Source organism: Protomyctophum bolini, assembly GCF_963924005.1.
Source record: "Protomyctophum bolini genome assembly, chromosome: 1".
Classification (NCBI taxonomy): Eukaryota; Metazoa; Chordata; class Actinopteri; order Myctophiformes; family Myctophidae; genus Protomyctophum; species Protomyctophum bolini.
The window spans coordinates 22216336-22241580 of NC_137862.1; the positions used below are offsets into that span (position 1 = coordinate 22216336).

Below are 25245 nucleotides of genomic sequence, written 5' to 3' on the forward strand. Positions count from 1 at the left end.
GGAGGAGGTCTGGCTTCTTGAAGTTTGGTTGAACTGAAGCCAAGACACCCATGAGAACCACATCCGCCCTCCACAACTATTAAGTGTGTGTGTGTGTGTGTGTGTGTGTGTGTGTGCAGGTCATTTGGTGTTGTGCTGTGGGAGATAGCGACGCTAGCGGAGCAGCCCTACCAGGGCATGTCTAATGAGCAGGTGCTGCGTTTCGTCATTGACGGAGGACTGCTGGACAAACCACAGAACTGTCCCGATATGCTGTAAGTACTGTATACATACCATAGACTGTAAAAAATATGGACAAAGCGTTCTCCGGGTCTAACATGAACGTAAAATGAAGCCTGTCAGTCCTTGTATTGTGAGTCGCCATCTTTCTACTGTATACATACACACACACACACCTTCTCTCCCAGCATACATGCAGCGTTGCCATATCTGCCTTTTATAAGCAAATTTTGGGCTTGTTTTTCTGCAAAGTCGCTTATAAAGATTGGTAGTTGCGGCTCACGTTGTTTCCAAAGTTAAAGTTAAGTTGCTTATTTGGGCTTGCTTCCTAATGTTGTTTAAACCCAGTGGTACCCAAACATTCTCATGTCAAGGACCTCCAAGTGTATTTGTCCACAGACCCCCCCCCCCCCCCCCACCTGAACCGATTTGCCAGAGACGCAACACTGGCTTACTCATTGGGAGTAAATTATGACAGATGGACTCTGGGCTGGAAAAATATCTACCATATAGATGAGAACTTGTTAAAGAAGTACCCGGGGGGGGGGGGGGGGGGATGCAATGTACTCAAGTGTCATCGTTATGTGTCCATTAACATGACAGACAGCTCCAGTAAAGACTGGAATGATTAACACTTGGCTCAAATACAGAAGCTCAATATGAGACATTCCGTGTTGCAACAGGAGAGACACAATGCACTGAAGAAATGGCAACCACCTGGTTAGTGGTGGTGTGGGAAAGAAACACAGGGCTCTGCGTAGAAGTCTGAGGAAATGGTAACCACCTGGTCACTGGTGGTGGTGAGCTAATGGATGGCTAGCAAATTATACCATGTGTGTGCCTCATAGTCATACATAATGGAAGTGGTGGGGAAAGTACTTTGTTTTACTTAAGTAAAAGTATCAATACTGCAATGTACAAATTAAGGACCTCCCCCCTACCCAGGTGGGGATGATCAAATGTTGGCTTTAAAAGAGGTTGAAGGTCTGAGGAAGGGCTTTGGCTCCGAAACGCTACCACCTCTCTAAGTAAAGAGTTATTGGAAGCTGAAACACTACCACCTCTAAGTAAAGAGTTATTGGGAGCTGAAACGTTACCACCTCTAAGTAAAGAGTTATTGGGAGCTGAAACGTTACCACCTCTAAGTAAAGAGTTATTGGAAGCTGAAACGTTACCACCTATAAGTAAAGAGTTATTGGAAGCTGAAACGTTACCACCTCTAAGTAAAGAGTTATTGGGAGCTGAAACGTTACCACCTCTAAGTAAAGAGTTATTGGAAGCTGAAACGTTACCACCTATAAGTAAAGAGTTATTGGAATCTGAAACGTTACCACCTCTAAGTAAAGAGTTATTGGAAGCTGAAACGTTACCACCTATAAGTAAAGAGTTATTGGGAGCTGAAACGTTACCACCTCTAAGTAAAGAGTTATTGGAAGCTGAAACGTTACCACCTCTAAGTAAAGAGTTATTGGAAGCTGAAACGTTACCACCTTTAAGTAAAGAGTTATTGGGAGCTGAAACGTTACCACCTCGAAGTAAATAATTATTGGGAGCTGAAATTGGTGTGCAGACTTTTTTATTCTTACTCTAAAGCTCCGTTCACATTGAAGAAGCAGAAGCTAGCTTCTGCTTCTTGGTCCCATGTTATCTCTATGCTGAACAGCTTCTGCGTTTAAAAGCTGGAACAATAGCTTTTTTTTGTTTTTGCGTTTTTTTTTTCTCACCGGACCTTAACTTTAAAGCAGCTTTTAAAAGCTGGAGCTTTAAAAATCTGCGTGTAGCCAATCAGAGCACAGCGTGGTTTGAGGAGGCGGAGTTGAGCTCATTTTACAAAACCGAAAACCCTCTGGAAAGCTGTCCGACCCAATTGTCCGCATTAAAAAATAAACTTTTTGAATATGGGCTGTATATGAAATATGAATGGATATTTGGCAAGACCATAGCATATTTTGTGATAGAAATTAAAGTTTATATGAGAAACAAGTTGTCGAAGCGGTGAAAACAGGTTGTGTTCCGTGTGCCGTCGCGAGTGTCACGTTTCTGGGGACAAGTCATCGTGCATTCACCCCCCCCTCCGGTTCTCATCGAAGCTATGGATGAACTATACTGAACTGAACTCTCCAGAACGCTATCCGTCGCTTGTGGACTGTTTGTGGACTAAACAGTGCACGCACACACACACGGTTGATAAATTAGCAGATATAGATAGATAGACAAACAACTAAACAATATTGTGTCGGAGTTTTCCCAAAAACAGCAGCCCGCTGTCAGCGCGTTTCTGTGCCGGTCCTCGTGTGTTTTGCTGGACGTTTCCTCGCACTAAAATTAATTGCCCTTGTCGCGGGACCTCGCCCTGAGCACAGGGAGTTGACCACTGGTGTACGCTCCTCGACACCCAGTCTCAATTTAGGGGGTCCTCCGCGGGCCGGGCCACAGGGTCCAGAAGTCGGTCCACTTTCGCTCGAGGTTTCTCCTCGACGACGGGGTCTGGCCGCAGGTCACCCGTGGTACAGTGGCGCTAGTAATGTACGTACTACAGGAGTGGGGCCTTGATCATACCTTATATCAGTTGTATGTACCCCCTCTATTTATGCAATATGTTGCCCATGTTTTGTGATTGGTTTGCTGCGTTCTGAATCGATAAACCAATCGCATATAAGATTTATTTGAGGGAATCATTTAAATTGGTCTATTGCGTTCATGTAGGCCTATCGATGAACCTCATACCAAAAGTTGAAAGATAGTAGATAGCCTATATTTATAGATAGATAGAACACGTGTGTGTGTGTGTGTGTGTGTGTGTGTGTGTGTGTGTGTGTGTGTGTGAGATATTGAGCACCGTGGACGGTGGAGGAGCCGACACGGGGCTCACTTGCGAGCCAGTTCTCTCTCAGTGCCCCTGCAGTAATTACCCCCTCCCGGTTCCCACCGAGGTGAACAACTGAACCCCGTAGCTGTCTCTGACCGTGGACTAAACACACACACGGTTTATAAATGAGCATATATATATATATATAGTCTATAGACAAAGAACTAAAGTCCAGAGTCCCCAGCGCGTCGTATGCACCGCGTGTGTGTGTGTGTGCGCGAGAGAGATCAATAATTAATAGCCTTTATTATAAAGGCTATTAATTATTGATCTCTCTATGCACATGCATATCATACAACTGATATAAAGTTTATATCAGTTGTATGATATGCATGTGCACATGTCCGTTGCACTGGACTCCGTTCCGGTGATAATATCACCGTGATATTGATTATTAATTAAGTAATTAAAGTATGCATAGCCTACTACTAGTTGGCACAATGTTTCACATCATCTGCTAATTAAAAGCAAACTTTAAATGTGCTGATGCTGTAGTCAGTGTAAACGGTGAGGGTCCGTGGGGGTGGTGGAGGAGCGGTCTGACTCTAGGCTACTGCCACATATAGCCAGCCGAGGTCAGTGACAGACAGACAGCGCCGAGATGGGGGCTCCCTTCCACGGGAGACTTGGGACTGAATGTCCGGAAATCGCACGTAAACATAAGCTGTTTTAATTGCTTTTACGACGTGCTGGATATATACAATTGTATTTCTACGGTATGCTCTTTCTAAATCAACATTAACATTACATACAGAGCCGCCATTTAAAAAAATGCCCGGAGGGTTTCGCTCGTGGCCAGCTGGGGGAGAGGAGAGCGGAGTGGGGGGGAGACATGAGCGCTGAAGACGGGGAGGATTGAGATCCGGTCCGTTCGGTTATTTACAAACAAGTTTACCAAGATTATATTATTTATTCATCCATACATAGGTTATGATGTAACTAAATATATAAGTATGTCTCCTCTACAGTCGCTATTTTACATTTTAGACTTTCAAATGCGCATCTGCTCAAACTGCCTGTCTCTCGTCTCAAAGCCAGACAGCCAGTCCAGGCAGCTTGAGTGACAGGTACCTTGTACACGCCCACTTTCTCAAAAAAAAGCTGCGTCTTTCTGAGTTCTGCTTCTGCTTTTTAAAGCAGCTTCTTCAATGTGAACGGAGCTTTAGGCTTTATAGTCTAGTAGCCAGAATGTAACCTCCCAAAAACACTCATTGGGCTAAAAACGGCCATGCCCACTTACCCAATTGTGCTGACATCATCACATTTGTGATGACGGCAATGGCCGTTTTTAGCCCAATGAGTGATTTTTGCAAAACTAATGCTTGGAATGGATTCAGCATCATGAAAACCCCCTAGTTTGACACGTCACATGCTACATAAAGCATTTGAGCATGTGTGCATTTGAATATTTTGCCTTCTATAGGTTGTTACCGATTACAAAAATTGCTCAACATATGCAAGTTTTAGCATCCGGCAGTTTCTACATGCTGGGGACCCATACTAAACATTTCTAACATAAAACGTTGGTCTGGCTACTAGACTTTAAGGTACCTACATCCCCAGTATCACTGAAGAAGGCCTCAGCGTTCTCAAATAAACATGAGAAATTGCATCTAAGCCAGTCTTGCATCTTTTATTTTTTGTGCCGCTTTTTCCATTTAGTTGGTTTATGACCTGGTACTTAAGACGCAAAATACAGCCCTATATCTCCTTTTCAGACTCACGAAATGAAGGACATTTACCCCATGTTATGTATATTGTGTAATATTTCATCATTTACATAAATTGCAAGACAGGGTGAATCATGACTGATATGATATCACATACTACCATGATGGACAGGGATGACCCTGCTGCCCGCCACACCCACATGTGCCGTCCGTTCGCGGGCAAGAGCGTATAGTAACTAACGTGTAATAGCAAAGCTTTATCTATCTGTTATTGCAGTGCAATACTGCCACCATTTGGTGGCCAGTTATACTGGTGTGATGTGTGCTGGCCTCAAAGTGGCCCTATCAAGCTATGCTGGCTCCACCTGGCCGGACAATGCGGACATGGACACTGCAGGGCCTTGCTTGGGGGAAACCTGATGCGATTCTATTGGCTGTTGGTGTGCTACCACTATAGACACCTAGCCGGTGTGGACAATCTATAACCACAAGGCCACTGAGCTGGTCACATGACCCTGTGGTATGGTATGGTATTTAAACTATATAAACTATAAAACTTTATTTGTATAGCACCTTTCATGACATGAAATGCAGCTCAAAGTGCTTTACAGAGCAATGGAGAAAAAAAAGAAAAGAAAAAAAGCAAGGCATAAACATTAAAAACCTATGACCACAAGGCCACTATGACCATGAGCTGGTAAGATGACCCTGTGGTTTGGTATGGTATTTTCAATGGGGAAAAAAATAACTCTCTGACCCAGGGGGATAGCGGCCTCTAGTGGCAGTCATTTCAATCAGTCAATCATTTTCTCTGACTTGGTGGATAAACTGGACTTCAACTCGGTCACACGCTGTGAGCACACACATAAAGCCCACATACCCCTTGAGTAATAGAGGGTACGTGCATGCATAAAGTGAATGGCAAATCGGGAGTGCTAGGCCGGCTGCCGTTGATCTAGAAGAGTCCAGACTGACAAACACTGAACTATTGTTAGGAAGTGGAACTTCAAGTTTAAGCTAAAGTCAATATTGTTCCTGTACAGAGAACATGGAGTTCTGCGTGTGCGTGTACGTGCATGTGCATTTGGATGTCATAGAAGCCAGCATATCTTCTACGGAAGCCCATTGAGGGCTTGTAGATCGGCTATATTCAGTCATTTTCGGCAACTTCCATAAATACAATCTTAATAGTCTCTCTTCATATAAAAGCTAAAGTTAAAGCCTCAATCTGTGTTGTCAATTTTACAAATTGTGTTCATATTGTTTAGGAATCTGCGCTAGTGTGGGAGTAGGATTCCTTTCACACTATCACAAATCACACTAATAGGACTGACAAACTGTTTCAGTCATGAGATTGTATTTGACTTTAGAGTGTCTGTGTGTGTGTGTGTGTGTGTGTGTGTGTGTGTGTGTGTGTGTGTGTGTGTGTGTGTGTGTGTAGTTTCGAGCTGATGCGCCTGTGCTGGCAGTACAACCCTCGAATGCGGCCCACCTTCCTGGAGATCATCCAGACCATCAGGGAGGACCTGCATCCCTCCTTCCAGGAGGTCTCCTTCTACCACGGCGAGGACAACCAGCGGCCTCCGCCTCCTCCTCACGACTCCTTCGCCTCACCACCTGCTCCTCCTCCTCCTCACCACCAGTCGTCGTCGTCGACGCGGAAGGAGAAGAAGGTCGTGGAGGAGGACACTCCTCCAGAGCACCAGGAGGAGCTGCAGCAAGAGAGGGCTGCTCCTCCTCCGCTGGACGTCGGCACCGCCTCCTCCTCGTCTTTTCACTCCTCCGGACGACTTCCCGTCTGTCCGACCGCCGCCTCCCAAACCCAGCAGCAGCCACAGACTCCACCCACTCCTAGCTCCTCCGACTACATTAAGGCCCCTCCTCCCTCCTCCTCCGTCCTCCCTACGTTGCTCCCGCTGACGCCTCCCTCGTCGGCGTCGAGCCCCACCCACCACCTCCCGCCGCTCTCCTCCACCACGTCCTCCTCCAGCTCCTCCACGCCCAGCTCCGCCCTGCACCGGAAGCGCTCGTCGCCGACCGCCACCGGCCGGCTGGCGTCTAACGGAGCAGGGCTGGGGGCGGGCTTAGGGGCGGAGTCTGTGGTCATGCTGCGGCCGTCCCTGGACGACATTCAACCGTACGCTCACATGAACGGAGGAGGAGGAGGAGGAGAGGGGGGAGGGGCGGGAGGACAACGAAAGAACGAGAGAGCCATGCCCCTCCCCCAGTCCTCCTCAGCCTGCTGACCCCTCCCCCTAGCCCCTTAGACCCCTCCCCTTGACCTTTTTCTACACGTCCTGACGCCCCTACTCGCTCTCGTACAAACAAACAAACAATATCAAACGGACGCACACAACACCCCTATTCCCTTTTCTTTTTTTAATTGAAATATTGAATTGCCTGTCCGACAGGCGGGAGTTTGTTTTGTTTGTCTTCTTGAGTAGAAAAGACTCATGGGAAATGTTAGACGGGATACCGCCTGACTGTTTTATCCCCTTTTGTTTTCTTTTTCTGGGAATAGGGGAAATATAAACTCCTTTGTCAGGTTGAGTTGGGAAGGTATAGGTAGGCAGGTTGGGTTCGGGCATTAATTATTATTCTATTTGTGGAAAAACTGATTGAAAACTTTGTATTGCAGGACGTGTGTGGAGGCTATTCGTTACTGGAGTACTATACACACACTCGCACACACAAACAGGCTTGGCTTTTCTCTCTGTTACACCACTCGGTTGTGTGTGTGTGTGTGTGTGTGTGGTTTAGCGTTGCGTCTTTGTAACGCCATACTGTAGGTCCCAGCCCCAGCTCCGCCCCCATAGTCAGAGACTGCTGAGGTCAGCGAACATAAGGGGGAGGTGTACATGGGGCACGTGAAAGGAGGAATGGTTCAAATCTGCCAAATGTGTTGCCAAATTGTTATTTTTGTCTTAATATTTCAGTTGTCCTCCATTTTCAGTCCTTCCATTTTTGGGGGCTGGGCTCTCTTCCTCCATTTCAACATGGAAGCAACCAATTATTGTATTATTATTATATTATATTATTATTATCACTCCAGAGGTTTCTCTTTCTCTTTTTCTTTTCTTTTCTTATTCTTTTTTTTTTTACACTGGTAAATCTGTTTTGATTTCTATGGTACTATGTTTTTGGTAGAGTAATTGTGACACATGGGAGCGCCCCCCCAAGTCCCTTCCCACTGCCTCCATCATTAAACATAAATTAGGGATGCACATTGTTGCGCATATAGATCAACATCTCAGAGAGATCTCCAGCATTGAGCCACATCCCATCTGACACAAAGTGTTGTTACATGAAGACCATGGACCCAATCTTACTCCTTATGCCGACATTTTGAAGGATTTTTTTTCTTTTTTACAATTTTATAAAACAATTGAAATTTAAAATGGTGAACATAGCCGACATGTTGTAAGCTTATAGCTCGGCTATTTTAATAAAAATGGTAGAAATAAAATGCCTAAAAGGTGTTAGGCATAAGGGGTAAGGCGGCGCACAAGATAGGAAACTATGATTCCATTCTCAAGCAAAGAAATGGAAAAAAAAAAGAAATGCAGAAATCATACAAAAAAAAATACAAGATTAAATGAACACAACCAAAAGAGAGGTGGGAAGGGACTAGAGCAGTGATTTACAACTACAGTCCTAGGGATCCAGGGTAGTCCGCTTCTAATTTTATATTTCACCATGCAGTTAACTGCATTCACCTGGGGATCCAGGTTTATCTACACTAATTCCTGATTGGACAGCTGATTGGAAGACCAGGCTGGGTCCCATGGACCGGACTTGAGAACCACTGCCCTAGAATAAAAGCCAATAGAAAAAAAAAAGAAACAAAACAAAAAACTGGATGATTCTTGTATTAACAGAGCCTTCATTTGAGTCTTAAATAAGAGGTTTGTTCTATACGAGCAGGTTTGTTTTGACTAGTCACTAGTTTCTCACTCCGTGTGTGTGTGTGTGTGTGTGTGTGTGTGTATATATATATATATATATATATATATATATATATATATATCTCGGATATGAGAAACATTTGTATGGCTCTAACAGTTGTATGTTGGGGCACAGAGCATTTACACACATACTTTGTTTGTTGTCACTTTTTCTACCTTTTTTACGGTTGGGAGACGTTCATCTCTTACTAGTCTGTACAGAAAAGAAGCTGCTATTTTATTCTTTTTGATTTTTCTCTTGTGGTTGTAAAATAGGTTGTATCTATTATATAAAGTAAAGATAAACATACAATCCTTCAGGTTCACATTCTGAGAGTTTTCCACTAATAGTCCCTACTCCCCATGCTCCAACTTCTGTAAAAAGAGACAAAAATCATCTGGCACAACCTTGTTGCTGTTACTGCTTAGAAATACTGCTTCTGAAGTTCTGGTCTTTTGTGCAGCATATTGACCATTCACAGTGGTGTTCAATCATATAGGATCAATGGATCATCATGGACAGGGTTTAAGAACAAGACATGCCCCTATGTCATAGGCAAACATTCTGTGAAAAATAGAAGAATAAACCAGTACAGTACAGTCAGCTGCTGCCTGCTGTAGTGTTTGGTTGGAGTAGCACTCCACCACACAGTTGTTGGTAAATATCCATCGTTGAATGGGTACACTGTCACGTTGGGTCGCAAGTTGTAGGGAATCGCCGAAAGCCGAGCATGCTCGGTAGGCTCTTGGCTGTCAGATAGCAGCGGGGTTGAAAAAGACATAAGCCATAGGCTATTTTAGCACCACAGTAGCCGTCTGTCGTGTCGGCTCTCAGGTGCTTTCAGCAAGGTTATTTCACATCTTCCAAACGACTCATCTCCCGACTTCACTGGACTGCCAGTCTGTAGTAGTAATCTGTTTGGTGCAGATCTAGCTTAAAGACTAACATAAACTCTGCTCTCCATTGGTTCTACAGGACTGAACACCACTGGTCCTACAGTATGCCTTCTGTCATATTTCTGTCTACCGATATGTTTACTCATAGTAAGTAGAGACCCAATGTTGATATCTGTCAATTGTGTTGATATTACTGTACTGTTCACGTTGACTTCTCTTCTCGGACACTTTGACTCCACCAATAGTCCCTGGTGTTTTAGAATTGAAGTCGTGAAGGTATTGCTGCCGACTTGCAACTCAATCTCAGGTTAAAAAGGAGTCAAATCTATTATGTTTCTTTTCTCTCTAGATGTTGTCATTACCCTGCTAAGGGGTGTTACAGTCTTCTCTACTGGGCCCCTATTGCATTAGTCCACTTGTAGTTTAATGAGGCATTTTACACAGTTGAATATTTCCATACCTAATCTCACCATGTTTCCCCTAGAACTATTATTTTCACACCAAGTTACTGAGTTTAATATTTTTGAAATCTCCCATTTATTTAAATGTTAGTTAAAATAATGTTCCCAAATGCAACTCTTAGTGAGATGCTGCTGGAGAAAGCTTCTATGAACATATAGTTTTCTGTGACACTTTTGGCAAGGTTGAGACCAGGAAGTTGTACATGCCCAAATTTGTACAAATTTGGTCTTCGCGTCTCGTCCTTTTTAGACAGTCCTTGGTCCTTCATTGCCATCCCCAGTTGGCCAGTTCCTGCCTACTGATGCATGTGTCCCTAGCGATGACATCAGGGAACAACAGTTTTCTGCCTCTGGTCTGCTTTGAGGCAGGATTCCAGAGAAGAAGGGAAGAGGAAGTCGATGGGTGGCTCTTCCAAGAGAGATGTTGCGCTCTCAAGGCGGGTGTAAGTGCCATCCAGCCGTTTCTCTAATTTCTTTGAAAGTGTCATGTCTCGGAGCCATAGAGCAGAATCCACTCGATGGTCGTCCGTAAGGAAGTGGCCTAATGTATTTCCACTGTGGCTGCTGTGCATGGAGCATATTCTCAACCAGTGTATGTATTGGGTTGTGACACTGTGAGGTGGTCAATGATCTATTCTACAGGGTCACGTAAACACTTCACTTGTATCAGGGGAACGTGTGATTTTCCAATTTTGGTCGTGAATTCATACAGAATGAAAATATTTGGTTAATTTGGTTCGTGGTTGAAAACCACTTGAGAGTCAACATGCATATTGTCCAGTGTAGAAAAAGAGACTTTGGCTAAGACGACCTGTCACTCAGCAACAAGCACACATCCAAACACTGCAATACATTAGCCATATAGGTCAAAGCTGTAGCTTACACACCTACAAAAACTGTCTTTTCTAATTATTCATGAGTAGGGTTCTAGATATAAAATAAAACCAGACAGTATATGTACGCAAAACTGTTTCTATATTTACCTGAAATTAATTTCATATCTCACTTTACGGTTCTTTTCAAAGAACACTCGCAGTTCTTTTGCCAAACCTTTTGAAATACAGGCCAGGTTATGCAAGTAAAAAACAGATGTCATAACCAATATGGTACTATAATGACCCAACTGTTTATATATAGAGGGTATGCGCATGCATAAGGTGGGTGGGAAATCGAGTTTGTCGTTTAATGCAATAAGATGGGACTTTTCTGTTTGGATGTATGGGCTGTTAAGGCCAGAAAGCAGTTTTTTGACACTGTAGGTGTTCCCACATAACTTCTGGGTATGATGATGTCACACGCATACCCTCTATTCTTTTAATTTTCTGGCATTGAATAATTTACATGTAATCAATGCTATAGTGTACTATTCTTTATAGATTCAAATGGGAATAATGTGGAACCTTTTTAGGGTCCATACAAAGCAGGCTTTAGAACCTTTTCCAGTTAGTACCTTGTGTAGTTAGTCACTCCCCTTGGCTCCAGAAGATTTTTTTGTTCCTTGCCCCAGTATACTGTTGATAATGAATTATTTTATTAGGAGTTGTGAGCTGTACAACGAACACCGCTACAGTACATCCTATTTTGTTTTATTCTTCCTTGTCTTATCTATTGTGATTTTGAAGACCCCCCCTCCTCGTTCAAAACCATCCATCTACCTCACTCTGTTCTTTTGTTTTTATTTCTGTTTTCTTGCTTCTTTAAAAAAAAACTTTATCAAAGATGTTTTCAATTTCTGGCATTAAGTGGTGTATACGAAAAGGACGATACATGATCGATCGCTCTGGGCTCTTGTTTTGGGGCAATACGGACCGGTCCGCCACGCGACTGACTTAGTGCTGTTTGTGTCCGTACGACCTCATCACACAGAATATCCCCTGACCCGTTTGACACCGACATTCAGTCTTGGTTCATGTTTAGTAAACTAGTCCAGTGGTTCTCAAACTGTGGATTTTGTATCAAAGACCATTACCTTGAAAGTAACAAACAAACTTTACTATAGAAATGGTCAAACATTGGCCAAATCTGATTTATTTTGGGGGGTCATGGCCTGAAAAGTTTGAGAACCAGCAAACTAGTCCACTCTCTAGCACAGTGGTTCTCAAAGTGGGGTCCAGGGAGTCGGGACCCCAGGGGTCCTTGAGGGAGTTCCAGGGGGTCCCCAGCTAAATGATAGTTTGGAACCAAATGGACCCTTATAGGTCTCTTAACTCTTGAGAATGTACAAATGAAACCATTTGTTCCATCTTCTCTTATGGGGGTCCATGGCATATCTCTTCAAATTGGGTCTGTGGGATAATTGGTTTCAATTTGGGGGTCCTTGACATGAAAAGGTTTGGGAACCACTGCTCTAGCAGACACTTTGAGTGAAGAAACCATCATTTTGGGAGTTAATTATCTTAGGTTTGCCAGTAACTTCTTGTCTCTCTGTGTGTCCCCCAATACCTAATGTCCCAATGGCCTCAACTGTCCTCTGTCCACACATAATGAACACTGTCTCACACCTTTAGTGTCCTTCCCAAACCTTGGAGGGATTCTCTGAAAAACATTGACCTTTTTTGGGAGGGTAATATTTTGGTACGATTGTTGTGTACTATTGCATGATAACTGCTAATAGTATGGTTGCTGTTCTGGTACATTTTGTTGGGTACTGTTTTGATAAGTCATTGTGTGCAAACATGAGATGTGTTTTTTTTATTTTTATTTTATTCCCAATGGAGGAGAGCAAATTGATTATGCCAGTATGTATTTATGACTGTGTTTGATCCCGTGTCTGTTTGCTGTGTTGACTGAGTGGGCACCTTGTGTTAAATTGTCTTTTCTTTTTTCCAACAAAGTTTCCTTTTTTTTATATACAATTTTGACAAAATAGGCAATTTTACATGGAGGTGCCCAGATGTCATGTACCCGACTGTAGCAGTAGTGTCCAGTCATGTACAATGGAGGGCAGGCAGAGGGTAATGTATTTTCTTCTTTTTTCATTCCAAACAAACTTTGATTTGAGTGATCAATTCCTTAATTAGTGACATCAAATGGTGTAATATGAGTGGATAGCAGACTAGTGTATTCATTGGTTTTAAGTAGAATTGGTGCTCCAGATGACAACTTCAAAGGACTATTGACGAAACATTTGATATTTAATATGTCTCAAGTATTGTCACGTTTCCTCGAAACTTCCTTAGTTACACAATGCAACAATGTACCTCCATGTTTTTATACTGTATAATTTATGTCTTATCAATTCAATCAGACTTCTTAGGTAACACGGGTTAACGGGGGAGGCAACAGAGGGATCTTAGAGGAGGTTGTTTTTTGTGGCAAATTTCCTCTTAAATTATTTAATTTAAAATAAACTACCGATATTTGCGATATCTCAATATCAAATCTTTCATATCGTCGGTCGGGTGGAAAGTTAAACCTGTTCAGGATTCAAATTAAAAAGTATCAAAAGTAGATCGACGTGTTTCGAGCTTGTAGCTCTGCAACTTTTGATGCTTTTCTGTGATGCTGTAGTATGATGAAGTATGGCGTTCATTTACGAAAAAATTAAACGTTAATATGTGGAGATAGGAGGTTTCTGCCCGACAACAAAGATATGTTAATTATTACATTGATAATCATACTGGAAAAGTATTGCCGCCCAGATCCATTTTGGAATGAACATAATATGCACACACGGCCCTCTGAAGGCACATGCTGAGACACACTGATCAAAGGGTATCAAGTGTAGATCTGTCTGAAAAGAAAATGCTGTCCAAAAGTGTCCATTGACCAATCTCAGTGGTGGAATTTGAAATGAGTTCCACTCCACTCCAATGCCCCCACTCCCTTTATAGAAACAAAATCTTAAAAATAAATAAAGTGTTATTGTGTTTTTTTCCCCACCGCTCCATAATTGAAGTTGACATAAAGAGAGCCATTGCATTTCTACTGTCCTAAGATCTCTACTTTTGTAGAATCTTTGTTTTTTACAAATGCAGCAAAAGGTCACTTCCTGTATTTGAAACCCCACCACCACCCATACCCATATATATATATGTCAAAAGTGTAATGACTCAGACAACAATGGGTAGAACGCTCCCCCAAAAATGTAGTCTCTGTGACACATTTAGGGGAAGCGTTCAAAAATGTTCCCAGAAACTTTGTCATTGGTTGAAAAAGAAAAAAAAACGGTCGCAATGACTAACCAATCACGAAGCAGACAGGCAAATCGACCAATGACAAAGCTTCTAGGAAAATCATTGAATGCAGATTGCGGCCCCTAGATGTGTCGGAGACACAAAAAATTGGGAGCGTTCTACCCATTGCTGGCTGTCTAAATACCAAAAAAGAAAGGTCATTAAAATGTTGACATATTATTGCTTATAGCAGCTTTAAATGCTGCTAATTAATGCTGTAATATAATGTCCACAGCGATGCATGGTCATTTCCCTCGGTTTTAACTGCTTACAAAATGCTACTGCTGTTTAAACATGTTTTACACACGTGTGGCGCAGTAGAGCACATGGAGTACAACAACTCGTCCTGTGGAAAGTGTGATTTACACTTGCCTGAAAATACGACTTGTGAGCTATTTGTGGTAGTATAAATCAGGCACTTAAACCCCTATATTGTTGCTTTCGGGGAGAAACCTCTTATCGCCAATATTAAACCCTTTTCCTCTGTAAATTAATGCTCTACTTGATCATCCTACAACGTCTCACAAAAGCTTCAAAGGGAGCAGATCTACAAGCTATTTTTGATATTTTTGAATCCTGAAAAGTAACAGTTTTGAACATATGAGGTTTCCACCCGACAGAAACTATATGCTGTAACAAATAGAAGCTAATTAAGGGATTGGAGGCACATCACAGGTTGAAAGAAAGCTTGGATTGATTTTCTCTGTTGGTTAAAATAATTCATTTACCAGCTTTTTCATGGGGTGAAATGTAAAATGTTATTTTTGTTAGTCTGAGATGGTTGTTGGTTGAATAGGACTCTCCTGCCTATTGTTTCCTTATTCTTTGTTGAATTTGGTGGCTATATCTGTCTACACTTGTCTTGCAGCAGTCCCTCTATCTTTTCATTTTATTATACATAATTTAGAAGTGTGTGTCTGTCTCTGTCTGGACTGAATAAGAGGACATCCTCTGCTTTCTGTTGGTGTCTGCGTTCCAACTACACTGTAAAAATCCTCAGACAAATGGAACCAAAATGGAACCGCAGGGTCCATTAATGGTTACATTTGTACACTTTTATGGCAAATGGATAAATGAACATTTGTTATACTGTGTGAGGAAGTAGGTTGTCAGTACTTCAGTGTGTACAGTACATCAACTTCAACATGAGCTATTATGGCTTCTCTTGTAGCAAAAAACAATCCCAGCTGGTTTGTGCAGCCTGAAACCAGTTTGAACTCATTAACCCATTAAAACCGTGAATGCATCTCTGTCATTTTAGGTTGGTTATTACAAAATAGCAGTTATACAAGCTCATAGCCTGTCACATTGTGCCGCACCATGAACTTGTAGATCTGCTATTAAAAAAAAACTGAACAGAGCAAATCTTTGTTTCTGAACAAAATATTTTGAGATGGGGTCGGCAGCCAAAAAAATTATAATTATTTTGGGGGTCCTTGAAATGAAAAGGTTTGAGCACCTTTTCGAATACATTTGTAGAATTGGGTCCTCAGGTGTTATTGGGTTAAGACCTGTTTGGACTCGTTACTACTACTGGTGGAACATGTCAATCAATGGTGGATGGATGATAATCTCACTTTCTTTCTTTTTATTTTCTTCAATCTTTTACCACTGGAAACTACAATATACTGTTTTATTTTTATTTTATTTTGTACTTCTTTTTGATACAAAGCAACCTTTCTTTTTGTTGTATTTGTGTTTTTTGTTGCAATCTATGGCCAATCTGTTTGTAACGATGTCTTGTAACTTATTCACGACCTTCCAACCTCCTGTGTTTATATTGTTGGACTGATGTTTTTTTGTTAAAACAGAGGTTTCATTCAGGCGGGTTTCTTTTTGTATATTCAGTTGTAAGAAATTATTCCTATACAGTATATAAATATATATATAAAATTCTGCATACTGGAGGGGGGGAGGGGGGGGGAGTGTTTTTTTGAACGGCTGAAGGAAAAGAGAATATTGCGTTTTTCTGATTCTTTTTCTAGGCGTTTACCACAAGATTTCAAAGTTGAATAAAAATGTATGCAAAATATACCTGTAATGGATTAATTGAATTTGGAAGGCGTGTGTGCGAGAGAGAGGTAGGCTTGTGTAGCCAATGTTCAACTTTTAGTGGTGGATAAGGGTGGGGACATAGTCGTGTGTGTGTGTGTGTGTGTGTGTGTGTGTGCGTGTGCGCGAGAGAGATCGTGCACAGTTCTGCACACCGTTGCAAGGTATCCTGTTCTTGGTAACTCTTCTTAAAAGACTGCATCTCTTCATGCATGTTGTTAATAACACTCCCCTGAGGAGGTTCGTATTTATTCTATCCTAACCATCTTTCATACATTTATGTACCTTTGCACATATAATAATATAGATAATTTCTGGTTTTGATCAGCCTGTTTTTAGATCAGCCTTAGCTGAGAGAGATGAAGCAGGGGCCAACACTACATATTGCATAAAATTGTGTTGCAGATGCAACTTTTTCTCAGAATCCATAGATAACTTCATAGGCTTATTTGACATCACTAGTTACTGTTGCAAGGGTTTTCTTCAGACACTCCGTAAACTTGACCTTTCACTCTGTAATTGTTCTGCTCTTCCCATCTACTCTACACCAAACCTATTTTCTATTTTTGGCTAAGCTCTGGTCCATAGCGTGGCTAAAGAAAGTTCTCAGAATAGGAATGGGTACAAGTGGTAAAAATGTAAAACCAGAAAGTATCCCATTACACAGATTTGGCGGTCCCCCCTGTAGTAGCACTGACTGACCTAGGGGTCCCGGACCCCCTGTTGAAGACCCCTGCTTCAGATCAAAGTCCTATGGCCTTCAAACCAGCCGTTTCCTCCCCATTACCGCAGGAATGTGTTTGGTAGCAGCAACAACCGTCTTTTCACTAAACCAATTAAGCAGTTGGATGGTGAACAAAGCGGCCCTGCTGGAGACTTGGCCTCAGGACCAGGTCGTGCCCCCCCCCCCAACCACATGGACCACCGGGGGAGTGAACAACACCAAAGCACAAAACATCAATTATCTTCACTCTACATACTGTACAGTGATGGCAGTAGATAGCATGTTATGTAGCCAGCTGCCAGGTTCATTGTTGACCTGGCATCCTATAGTTTGTATAGTTTCAATGTACCGATTATTAATGTTGATATTTCTACTTTTTAGAGACTGCATGGTGATAGGTTTACCTATGATCCTATGCATTTGTTGTATACCTAGTCAATCTGAGAATCCTATCGGCAAAAAAGTCTTGAGAGACTAACCGGATTAAGAGGGTCTGCTGATGGGGCACGGTGGTGCCTGCAGTCGGTAGCACTGTCGCCTCACAGCTAAATGTTTTTGGCTGGGGACCCCTGAAAATGCTTTGGCCCCGCCCCCCTCCCCACCACCAATACAAATTGACCGCTACAATAACCTTAATAATAGAGAAAATACATCATAAATATTGAAACCAGAGAATCATTAAGGAAAGTTTATGCATGCACTATGTGTACTATGTAAACTCTATTCTATCTACCGGTATTCTATTCTCTATTCTATCTAATTTGGGGACCCCCAAACCCAGGTTGAGAACCCCCTAGGTGGGTCTAGCAAAAGGGCCTTTCTGTGTGGAGTTTGCAACATTCAACTTTGGAGAGAAACGGAATATCAAATACACCGCACCGCGGTGTCTGAGACCAGAACAAACACTGAATGATTTTGCTGTTAACAATGGAAGAACTGATTGTGTCCAGTTAGCTCGGTGGGTAGAGCTCTTGCCTTTGTAAAACATGGTCATGCAATCCTGGTCTCTGAACTGCCTCCCTCTGGAATAACGTGTTCCTTCCACACACTACAGCCAACCAGGAAAACTCTCTTGTTGTCAACGTGAAAAGAAGCGGCTTGGACTCCTCATGCATTGAAGGAAACATGAGTTCAGTCCGTTGCATCCGTCACAATATATAAATATTAAAAAACAAATCACTTTTTTCAGAATATATTTCCAAATATCTGATGCAATTAGGTTTAATGTGTAGCCTAACAGTTGCTGCCTATCATGAGAACACGTCCACACTGTCTGGATGTTAACTATGACATTTCCAGCAACTGGCTAGACCAGGGATACTCAAATAGATTTACCTGTGGGCCACATTACAAAAATGGCAAGGGGCCAGGGGCCAGTAGATAAAATTACGACATTAATGATACTTGATAACTTCTCTCTTTCAATTGCTTTATTTTCGCAAAAAGTATTAAAGTACAATGTGCATGCACACAATATGTAAATAAATAAATGTGTTACATTTTCTTGCATAAACACAAAGAGCTGTTTCCATAACTGCACAAATTATTGCACATAACATGAGTAGCTGTTATAATAACATAATAACATAACATGAGTAGCTCTTTGCCTGCCTGCCTGCCTGCCTGCCTGCCTGCCTGTCTGTCTGTCTGTCTGTCCATGAGTAGTTATTTGTCTGTCTGTCAATGAGTAGCTGTCTTACTGTCTGCCTGTCTATGAGTAGCTGTCTGCCTGCCTGTCTATGAGTAGCTGTCTGTCTGCCTGCCTGTCCAATTGTCCATGAGTAGCTGTCTGTCTGCCTGTCTGAGTAGCTGTCTGCCTGCCTGCCTAATTGTCCATGAGTAGCTGTCTGTCTGCCTGTCTATGAGTAGCTGTCTGCCTGCCTGCCTAATTGTCCATGAGTAGCTGTCTGTCTGCCTGTCTATGAGTAGCTGTCTGCCTTCCTGCCTGTCCAATTGTCCATGAGTAGCTGTCTGTCTGTCTATGAGTAGCTGTCTGCCTGCCTGCCCAATTGTCTATGAGTAGCTGTCTGTCTGTCTATGAGTAGCTGTCTGCCTTCCTGCCTGTCCAATTGTCCATGAGTAGCTGTCTGTCTGTCTATGAGTAGCTGTCTGCCTTCCTGCCTGTCCAATTGTCCATGAGTAGCTGTCTGCCTGCCTGTCCAATTCTCCATGAGTAGCTGTCTGTCTGCCTGTCTATGAGTAGCTGTCTGACTGCCTGCCTGTCCAATTCTCCATGAGTAGCTGTCTGTCTGTCTGCCTGTCTATGAGTAGCTGTCTGCCTGCCTGCCAGCCAGCAAGTTGGTTAACAGAAAATAAATTGTTATGGCTGAGTAAAATAAAATACAATAAACACAATTTGCCTGAAAATAGATTACCCAGCTATGACCTTTTTCATGAAAAAAAATGAGTAGTGATATGGCTGACTGAGTAAAATAAAACAATCTACCTGAAAATAGATAGCTATAAGTGAAGAGCAATTTCCGCAATTACCATTTCCGCAATTTCCATTTCCGCAATTTCCTCAATTTCCATTTCCACCATTTCCGCAATTACCATTTCCGCAATTTCCATTTCCGCAATTTCCATTTCCATTTCCAACTATTAATGGCAGCTGGGTTTCATCATTCAAATAAAATAGAATTCTGTCCGTTTAGCTATAAAATTATGTCAGGGAATAGGGATACACAGTATATGTCTTTCATTTGCATTGCATCTCCCCCCCCCCCCCAAGCTTTTATTTTCGTTCGAGTAATAGTACAACTCTAATAGTATTACTTATAATAATGTAATTAAAGATAACTTCATTCAGATTTATTTATTTTTATTTCATTTTCCAGATTTGTTTTTCTTCTTTTTTTTAGATTTTCATTGGTGGGCCAGTCATAATGGTCCCGCGGGCCTGATGTGGCCCGCGGGCCTGAGGTTGAGTATCACTGGGCTAGACCAATAATGTTCCAGTGAGTGTCAACCAAAACAACACCATCCCTTCTACCAGAGTTCATTATAGTTACTCTTCTTACTTTTGACATGATTGCACAGTGTGATACTTTTTCCCTCTGCTCTTCTGTACACTTTTTGCCACTGGAGCTCTATAGTTGTTCTCTTAATGTTAAAGCATTCACATTTTCCAATCTGAACCTTCAGATCTTCATTTCATTAGATTTTTCTTTGCCACTTTATCATATATTTCATTACCCTCGCCCCGAGGGCAAGGCCAGAGAGACATCATTTTAGCATAACTTTTTACTTGGTAATGAAGTATTCAATCAATGGTGGCCTACATACAGCACAGAATCTCCAGGGTCAGATGAGAGCAGGTCTTTGATTTCGCTCCACCAAAGCAGCGTCCTAGAGTCCTAGAAGGTGATACTTTTGGGAGGTTTGACCACCTCCATCACCACATAGGTCCATACAGTAGTAGGCAGTAGTTTAGCTAAAAATATGCATTTAGCTGCAGAGCTATATTTAAAACCACTTAAACCACAGCATCTGGATTCTGCTGAAATGGGCCGATCTACAGCTCACAATGTGTTGCAACATTGAAAATCTGCATGAAATGTTTTATTAAATCTTTCATAAGTGTCCATATAGTGACACCACTGGTGATAAAGATTAACATGTATACAGTGAACTTCACACCATGTCATCAGGCATGTTATGAAACACGTTTTAGCACACCGTTGGTTGTTCATGCAGTGCAGTGGTTCTCAAAGTGGGCAAAATGTAAGTAGAATTAATAACGGTTAAACCACTATCTTATAATTAAGCTTTTCTAAAGTAGCTGATCTACAAGCTCTGTTGATCTGATACTTTTGAAAGATTTAGAAAAATCGTTGTTTGTCATTCAAACACCAATCAAGAAAACATTTGCTTGATTGGCGTTTGGTACGTGTGAATGGCCTAAGAAGCACTGATGTAGAATTGTAGATCATAGGTTGCAGGTAGGCTGCATGGAGTAATGGTGTCTAAGGCTAGGACATGATGAGCTCTGTGCAATGGATGTAGGGTGCAATTAGACTCAATCTAATTAATACAATCATTTATCCCCATTTTGGGTCAAACCAATCAAATAAAAATAGTGAAAATTGACAATGTATAAGCTCACGACTAATTATTGCATGACAATGCTGTGACAGTATAAGTATAAGTATAAAATAGAGCTTAAATGCTTAATCGAATCATTGAAATATATTTGCAAAAAGATTAAAGCTTCTCGATTATTCTCGAAAAATAATGGATAGTTGCAGGCCTAAATTTGCTCTGGTCCATAGCTCTAATGCCTTTGCATTAGAGCTATGCTACTCTCGACTTCCTGCGTTCGCATGAAATGCAGACCAGCCTCTCGACTGTAGTGAAAATAAAAAGAACGTTTTCGCTACTCGCCAATACAAAGACAGTTTAACTGGAGTAACTAAAAGTATTTTTCTTCAGGGGAACGAACAGAAAAAAATAACAAGGGCCAAAAAGGAAATACATTGAGCGAAAACAGTAGACAGATTTGATCACACAGAATCCAGAGTCGCACATGAGAAGAATGTTATTTATACGGTTATTATATAGTTAGAACATTACTTTATCATGATTGTGTACTAATATATGATTAAGATATGAATAATAGATATACTAGGTTATAATGTCCTATACTTATCTATTATCGTCATGATAATTATTAATAAATAAATCCCTAAACTGATATATGAGTAATATTATAATGCAAGTAGTGCCTCCCACTGGGCATGTAATAAATCACAAGATTACATTCTAATTACATGAATTGATTGAAACATGAATTAATTACATTCTAATCAGAACTACAATTACAGATGACTTGAATGGCATCCTCTAGCAAAAGTCAACATAAATTAAATGGTTAATTTTAACACGTTTAAGAAGAACCAGGGAGACTCCTGTCAGATGTAAAGGAGCTACTTGGACACTCGTGCATGAAGGAAGCATGAGTTCAAGTCCGTTAAGACACTGCAGTGTTCTCTTCAAGCCTTAGAGAAGGACAAGGCCCGTCTCCAGGAATACATTCACAGCCAGGACATTTATTTGTCCTGTGAGAACTGTGGACAGACACGAAGGTGTGCCTTCAGATTACTTGAAACATTGAAACTCTTGTCACAATGTTTACAGTGGAAAGGTTTTTCTCCAGTGTGAATAAACAAGTGTCTTTTCAAGTTAGGCAAGTTATTGAAACTCTTATCACAATGTTTACAGTTGAAAGGTCTTTCTCCGGTGTGGATACGTTGGTGTCTGTTCAGTTCACCTGAATGACTGAAACTCTTGTCACAATGTTCACAGTGGAAAGGTTTTTCTCCAGTGTGGACACGCTGGTGTGTCTTCAGGGAACCTGAGTTACTGAAACTCTTGTCACAATGTTTACAGTGGAAAGGTTTTTCTCCAGTGTGGACACGCTGGTGTCTGTTCAGGTCACCTGACTGTATAAAACTCTTGTCACAATGTTTACAATGGAAAGGTTTTTCTCCAGTGTGGACATGTTGGTGTGTTTTCAGAGCAGATGAGTCAGCATAACCCTTGTCACAGTGTTCACATTTGAAAGGTTTTTCTCCAGTGTGAATGAGCTGATGTCTCTTCAGATGACTTGACACCGTGAAACTCTTGTCACATTGTTTACATTGGAAAGGTTTTTCTCCTGTGTGGATACGTTGGTGTCTGTTCAGTATACCTGACTGCATGAACCTCATGTCACAATATATACAGTGGAAAGGTTTTTCTCCAGTGTGGATACGCTGGTGTGTTTTTAGACTAGATGAATGTGTAAAACTCTTGTCACACAGTGTACAGCTGTAAGGTCTTTCTCCAGTGTGGACACGCTGATGTCTGTTCAGATCACGTGACTTTCTAAAACTCTTGTCACAAAATATACAGTTGAAAGGTTTTCTCTCACTTTCGTCTTCGGTGACTTCAGTGTCGGCTTGAAGTTCAACTTCAACTTCAGAGCAGTGGGAAGAGATGTCTTCTTCATCATCATCATTTTCTTCTTCGCTTTTCACTGCTATTAATGTCAACATTGACCCATCAGGCTGCTCTGGTCTTTGAAGTAGATCTTCCTGTTCCTCTTTAATGTGTGGAGGCTCTGGTCCCTCCTGGAGCGGACTGGGGCTCCTCTCCTGTTCAGGAGAATCGTCCTCGTTACACACAACCATGTGCAGGATGTCTAGGAGCAGAACAATTACATAATAGTTAATACTAGATTCCTAAAATGTAAAACTATTCTTCCACTGTCCATGTAGAAAATGAGCTCTCACTTTCAAAGTTTTAACATATTAGCAACTTAAATATTGTGAGTAGTAATTAGAATTGCTATGTTTAGTTACTTATTTAATTATTTCTCTGCCAGCTAGCTGTTGGCATGAATGTAGTTCCCTGTGCCACCACCCACATTCACTTTAAGAGAAAGAACCGAGGAAAACTAGATAGGATTTAACGTCCCATAGCTGGTGGTGACGGAGCACGGAGGCGTTGCCATAGCAACCGGATCAATGTTAAAAGCTGCCTCAACCACTATATACACAGAGTATACGTTGGGGTCCGTACCGCCGCATATATACGGACCTAGCAAATAACGCCTCCTAGCGACAGGGTCCGCAAAAATAATTAATTTGAGTCATGAAACTATGTTAAAACACAATACTGTTCACATGTGGGCTCTGATCTGGTAATAAAAATGTTTAGAATAGGTTTTGCATGCAGGGAGTCCAGAACAATTTAGCCTCGGTACACCGCCAAGACACAATTTACTGTGAGTTTCTCACGATTGTCCGATACCGATACTCATGTACCCATCTTGTGCGTAAGGGGAAAATTAGAATATTTCCAAAATTATTATATGTCAAAACTGCCTGGGTGTGGCGAGGAAGGGGAGAATGTTTAGGACTGTCAAAGGATGCAAAAGGATATACTATATATCTGATTGACTTTTATACCACTTAAATGGTATGAAAGATCGGTTTCTCCAGGTCGGGTAAAATTGCAGATCACCAATCGAGTAAAATGTGTACCGATCACTGATCGGAGGCTGATTGATCGGATCCTCTCTGGAAAAGTTCATTGAAGATCTGTGTTGTCATTGTGACGTAACCGCTCTACAACTGAACAGAAAATAATCTGTAACGAAAGGGAGAGAACATGAAACGTACCGAGTGGATGGTCTTCAGGTTCCTGTTTAATAGAGATATCCCTGGCTGAGTCTGGAGAGTACATCTTCACCTGCAGCCTGGACTCCACACACTGGTCTGAAATGAAGGAAGGAATCAATAGATAACCCTTAGTCTATAACTAAAATTTGAAATTAAAAACAATTTAAATATTGTATTTGGAACGCCCTACCAACAGTCATTAAGAACATGTGTGAATCCCTTGACTCCTTCAAAACCTCTCTCAAAGGGCACCTACGTCCGGACGGCTGCAATTCGAAACTGGCCCCCGTAAAGATCTGAATCCCCCCCCCCCCCCCATACCCCTTTTCCCCCTCACTGTATATGTTTCTTTTCCCTTTTTTACCTTCTTTATGATGAATTCCTGTTATTTTCTTTTTGGCCATTTAGAAGTGTCTAATTGTACGTCTCTAAATGTTTTGATGATTTGAACAAGGTGGACCCTCTTGTAAACAAGTGTAATGCTTTATTGGGTCGTCCACGCACTCACAGTTAACAGTTGTGCTTGAAATGTACTGTTAATAAATATTTCAGTCAATCAATCTGTTCTCTTCCTATGCTCGCATAAATGTAGCTCTGGGCCATAGCTCTTAGAGCTATTGACCAGAGCTAGCATAAATGCAGACCAGCCTCTCGTCTGTAGCGTAAATATAAAAAACGTTTTACCTACTCACCAAACAAAGGACGCACTACACCCCAGTGACCCCACCACACGTATAAAAAGGTACTTGTTGGCGTACAACGTACATCATCATAAAAGGAGGGAAAAAGGGGAAAAACATATACAGTCAGTGGTCAGTGAGGGGAAAGGGGGGAAACGGGCTGGCCGGATGGGGGAAATCTGACTTTTTACGGGAACCAGTTTCGAATTGCAGCCGTCCGTTCATATTTAAATGATAGATAGATGAATCAGTTAATCTTACCTGCTGCGTTTCAGTGGTTGAGCTGCTAACAAAACAAACGTCCCCCTGCTGCTTAACAACGACACTGTTTTGAAACGAAATGTTTTAGTTTTCTTTGTAGTCAGTAAACAAACCACCATGTTGTTTTCAC

The 25245-nt window shown here is 41.7% G+C and overlaps 2 protein-coding genes across 3 annotated transcripts in view; one reads left to right on the forward strand and one right to left on the reverse strand.

The window, feature by feature from the left end:
* LOC308309492 (insulin-like growth factor 1 receptor) overlaps positions 1–16137 on the forward strand; it is an 89455-nt gene extending 73318 nt beyond the window's left edge. Inside the window, exons 20-21 of the mRNA XM_080755366.1 lie at positions 120–254; positions 6200–16137. Of these exons, the coding sequence (XP_080611492.1) occupies positions 120–254; positions 6200–7004 (940 nt within the window). The 3' untranslated portion in view covers positions 7005–16137. The remainder of the gene's footprint in view (positions 1–119; positions 255–6199) is intronic.
* A 5247-nt stretch (positions 16138–21384) lies between these two features.
* LOC308310096 (uncharacterized protein) lies at positions 21385–25245 on the reverse strand. Of its 2 annotated transcripts, none has more exons than XM_080756194.1 (3): positions 25116–25245; positions 24175–24270; positions 21385–23192 (listed from the first exon to the last, which is right to left on the reverse strand). In XM_080756194.1, the coding sequence occupies exons 2-3, from the start codon at positions 24236–24238 to the stop codon at positions 22060–22062; spliced, it is 1197 nt and encodes a 398-aa protein (XP_080612320.1). In that variant the 5' UTR covers positions 24239–24270; positions 25116–25245; the 3' UTR covers positions 21385–22059. The 2 variants fall into 2 exon arrangements, with proteins under 2 accessions (XP_080612320.1, XP_080612321.1); XM_080756195.1 differs by lacking the exon at positions 25116–25245 and adding an exon at positions 24867–24978.

Excerpts from the sequence above, each read along its gene's own strand:
- LOC308310096 (XM_080756194.1), bottom strand. The coding sequence starts at position 24,238 with ATGTACTCTCCAGACTCAGCCAGGGATATCTCTATTAAACAGGAACCT. Across the intron at positions 23,193-24,174 it reads ACCTGAAGACCATCCACTCG|ACATCCTGCACATGGTTGTG; the intron begins GTACGTTTCATG and ends TTCTGCTCCTAG.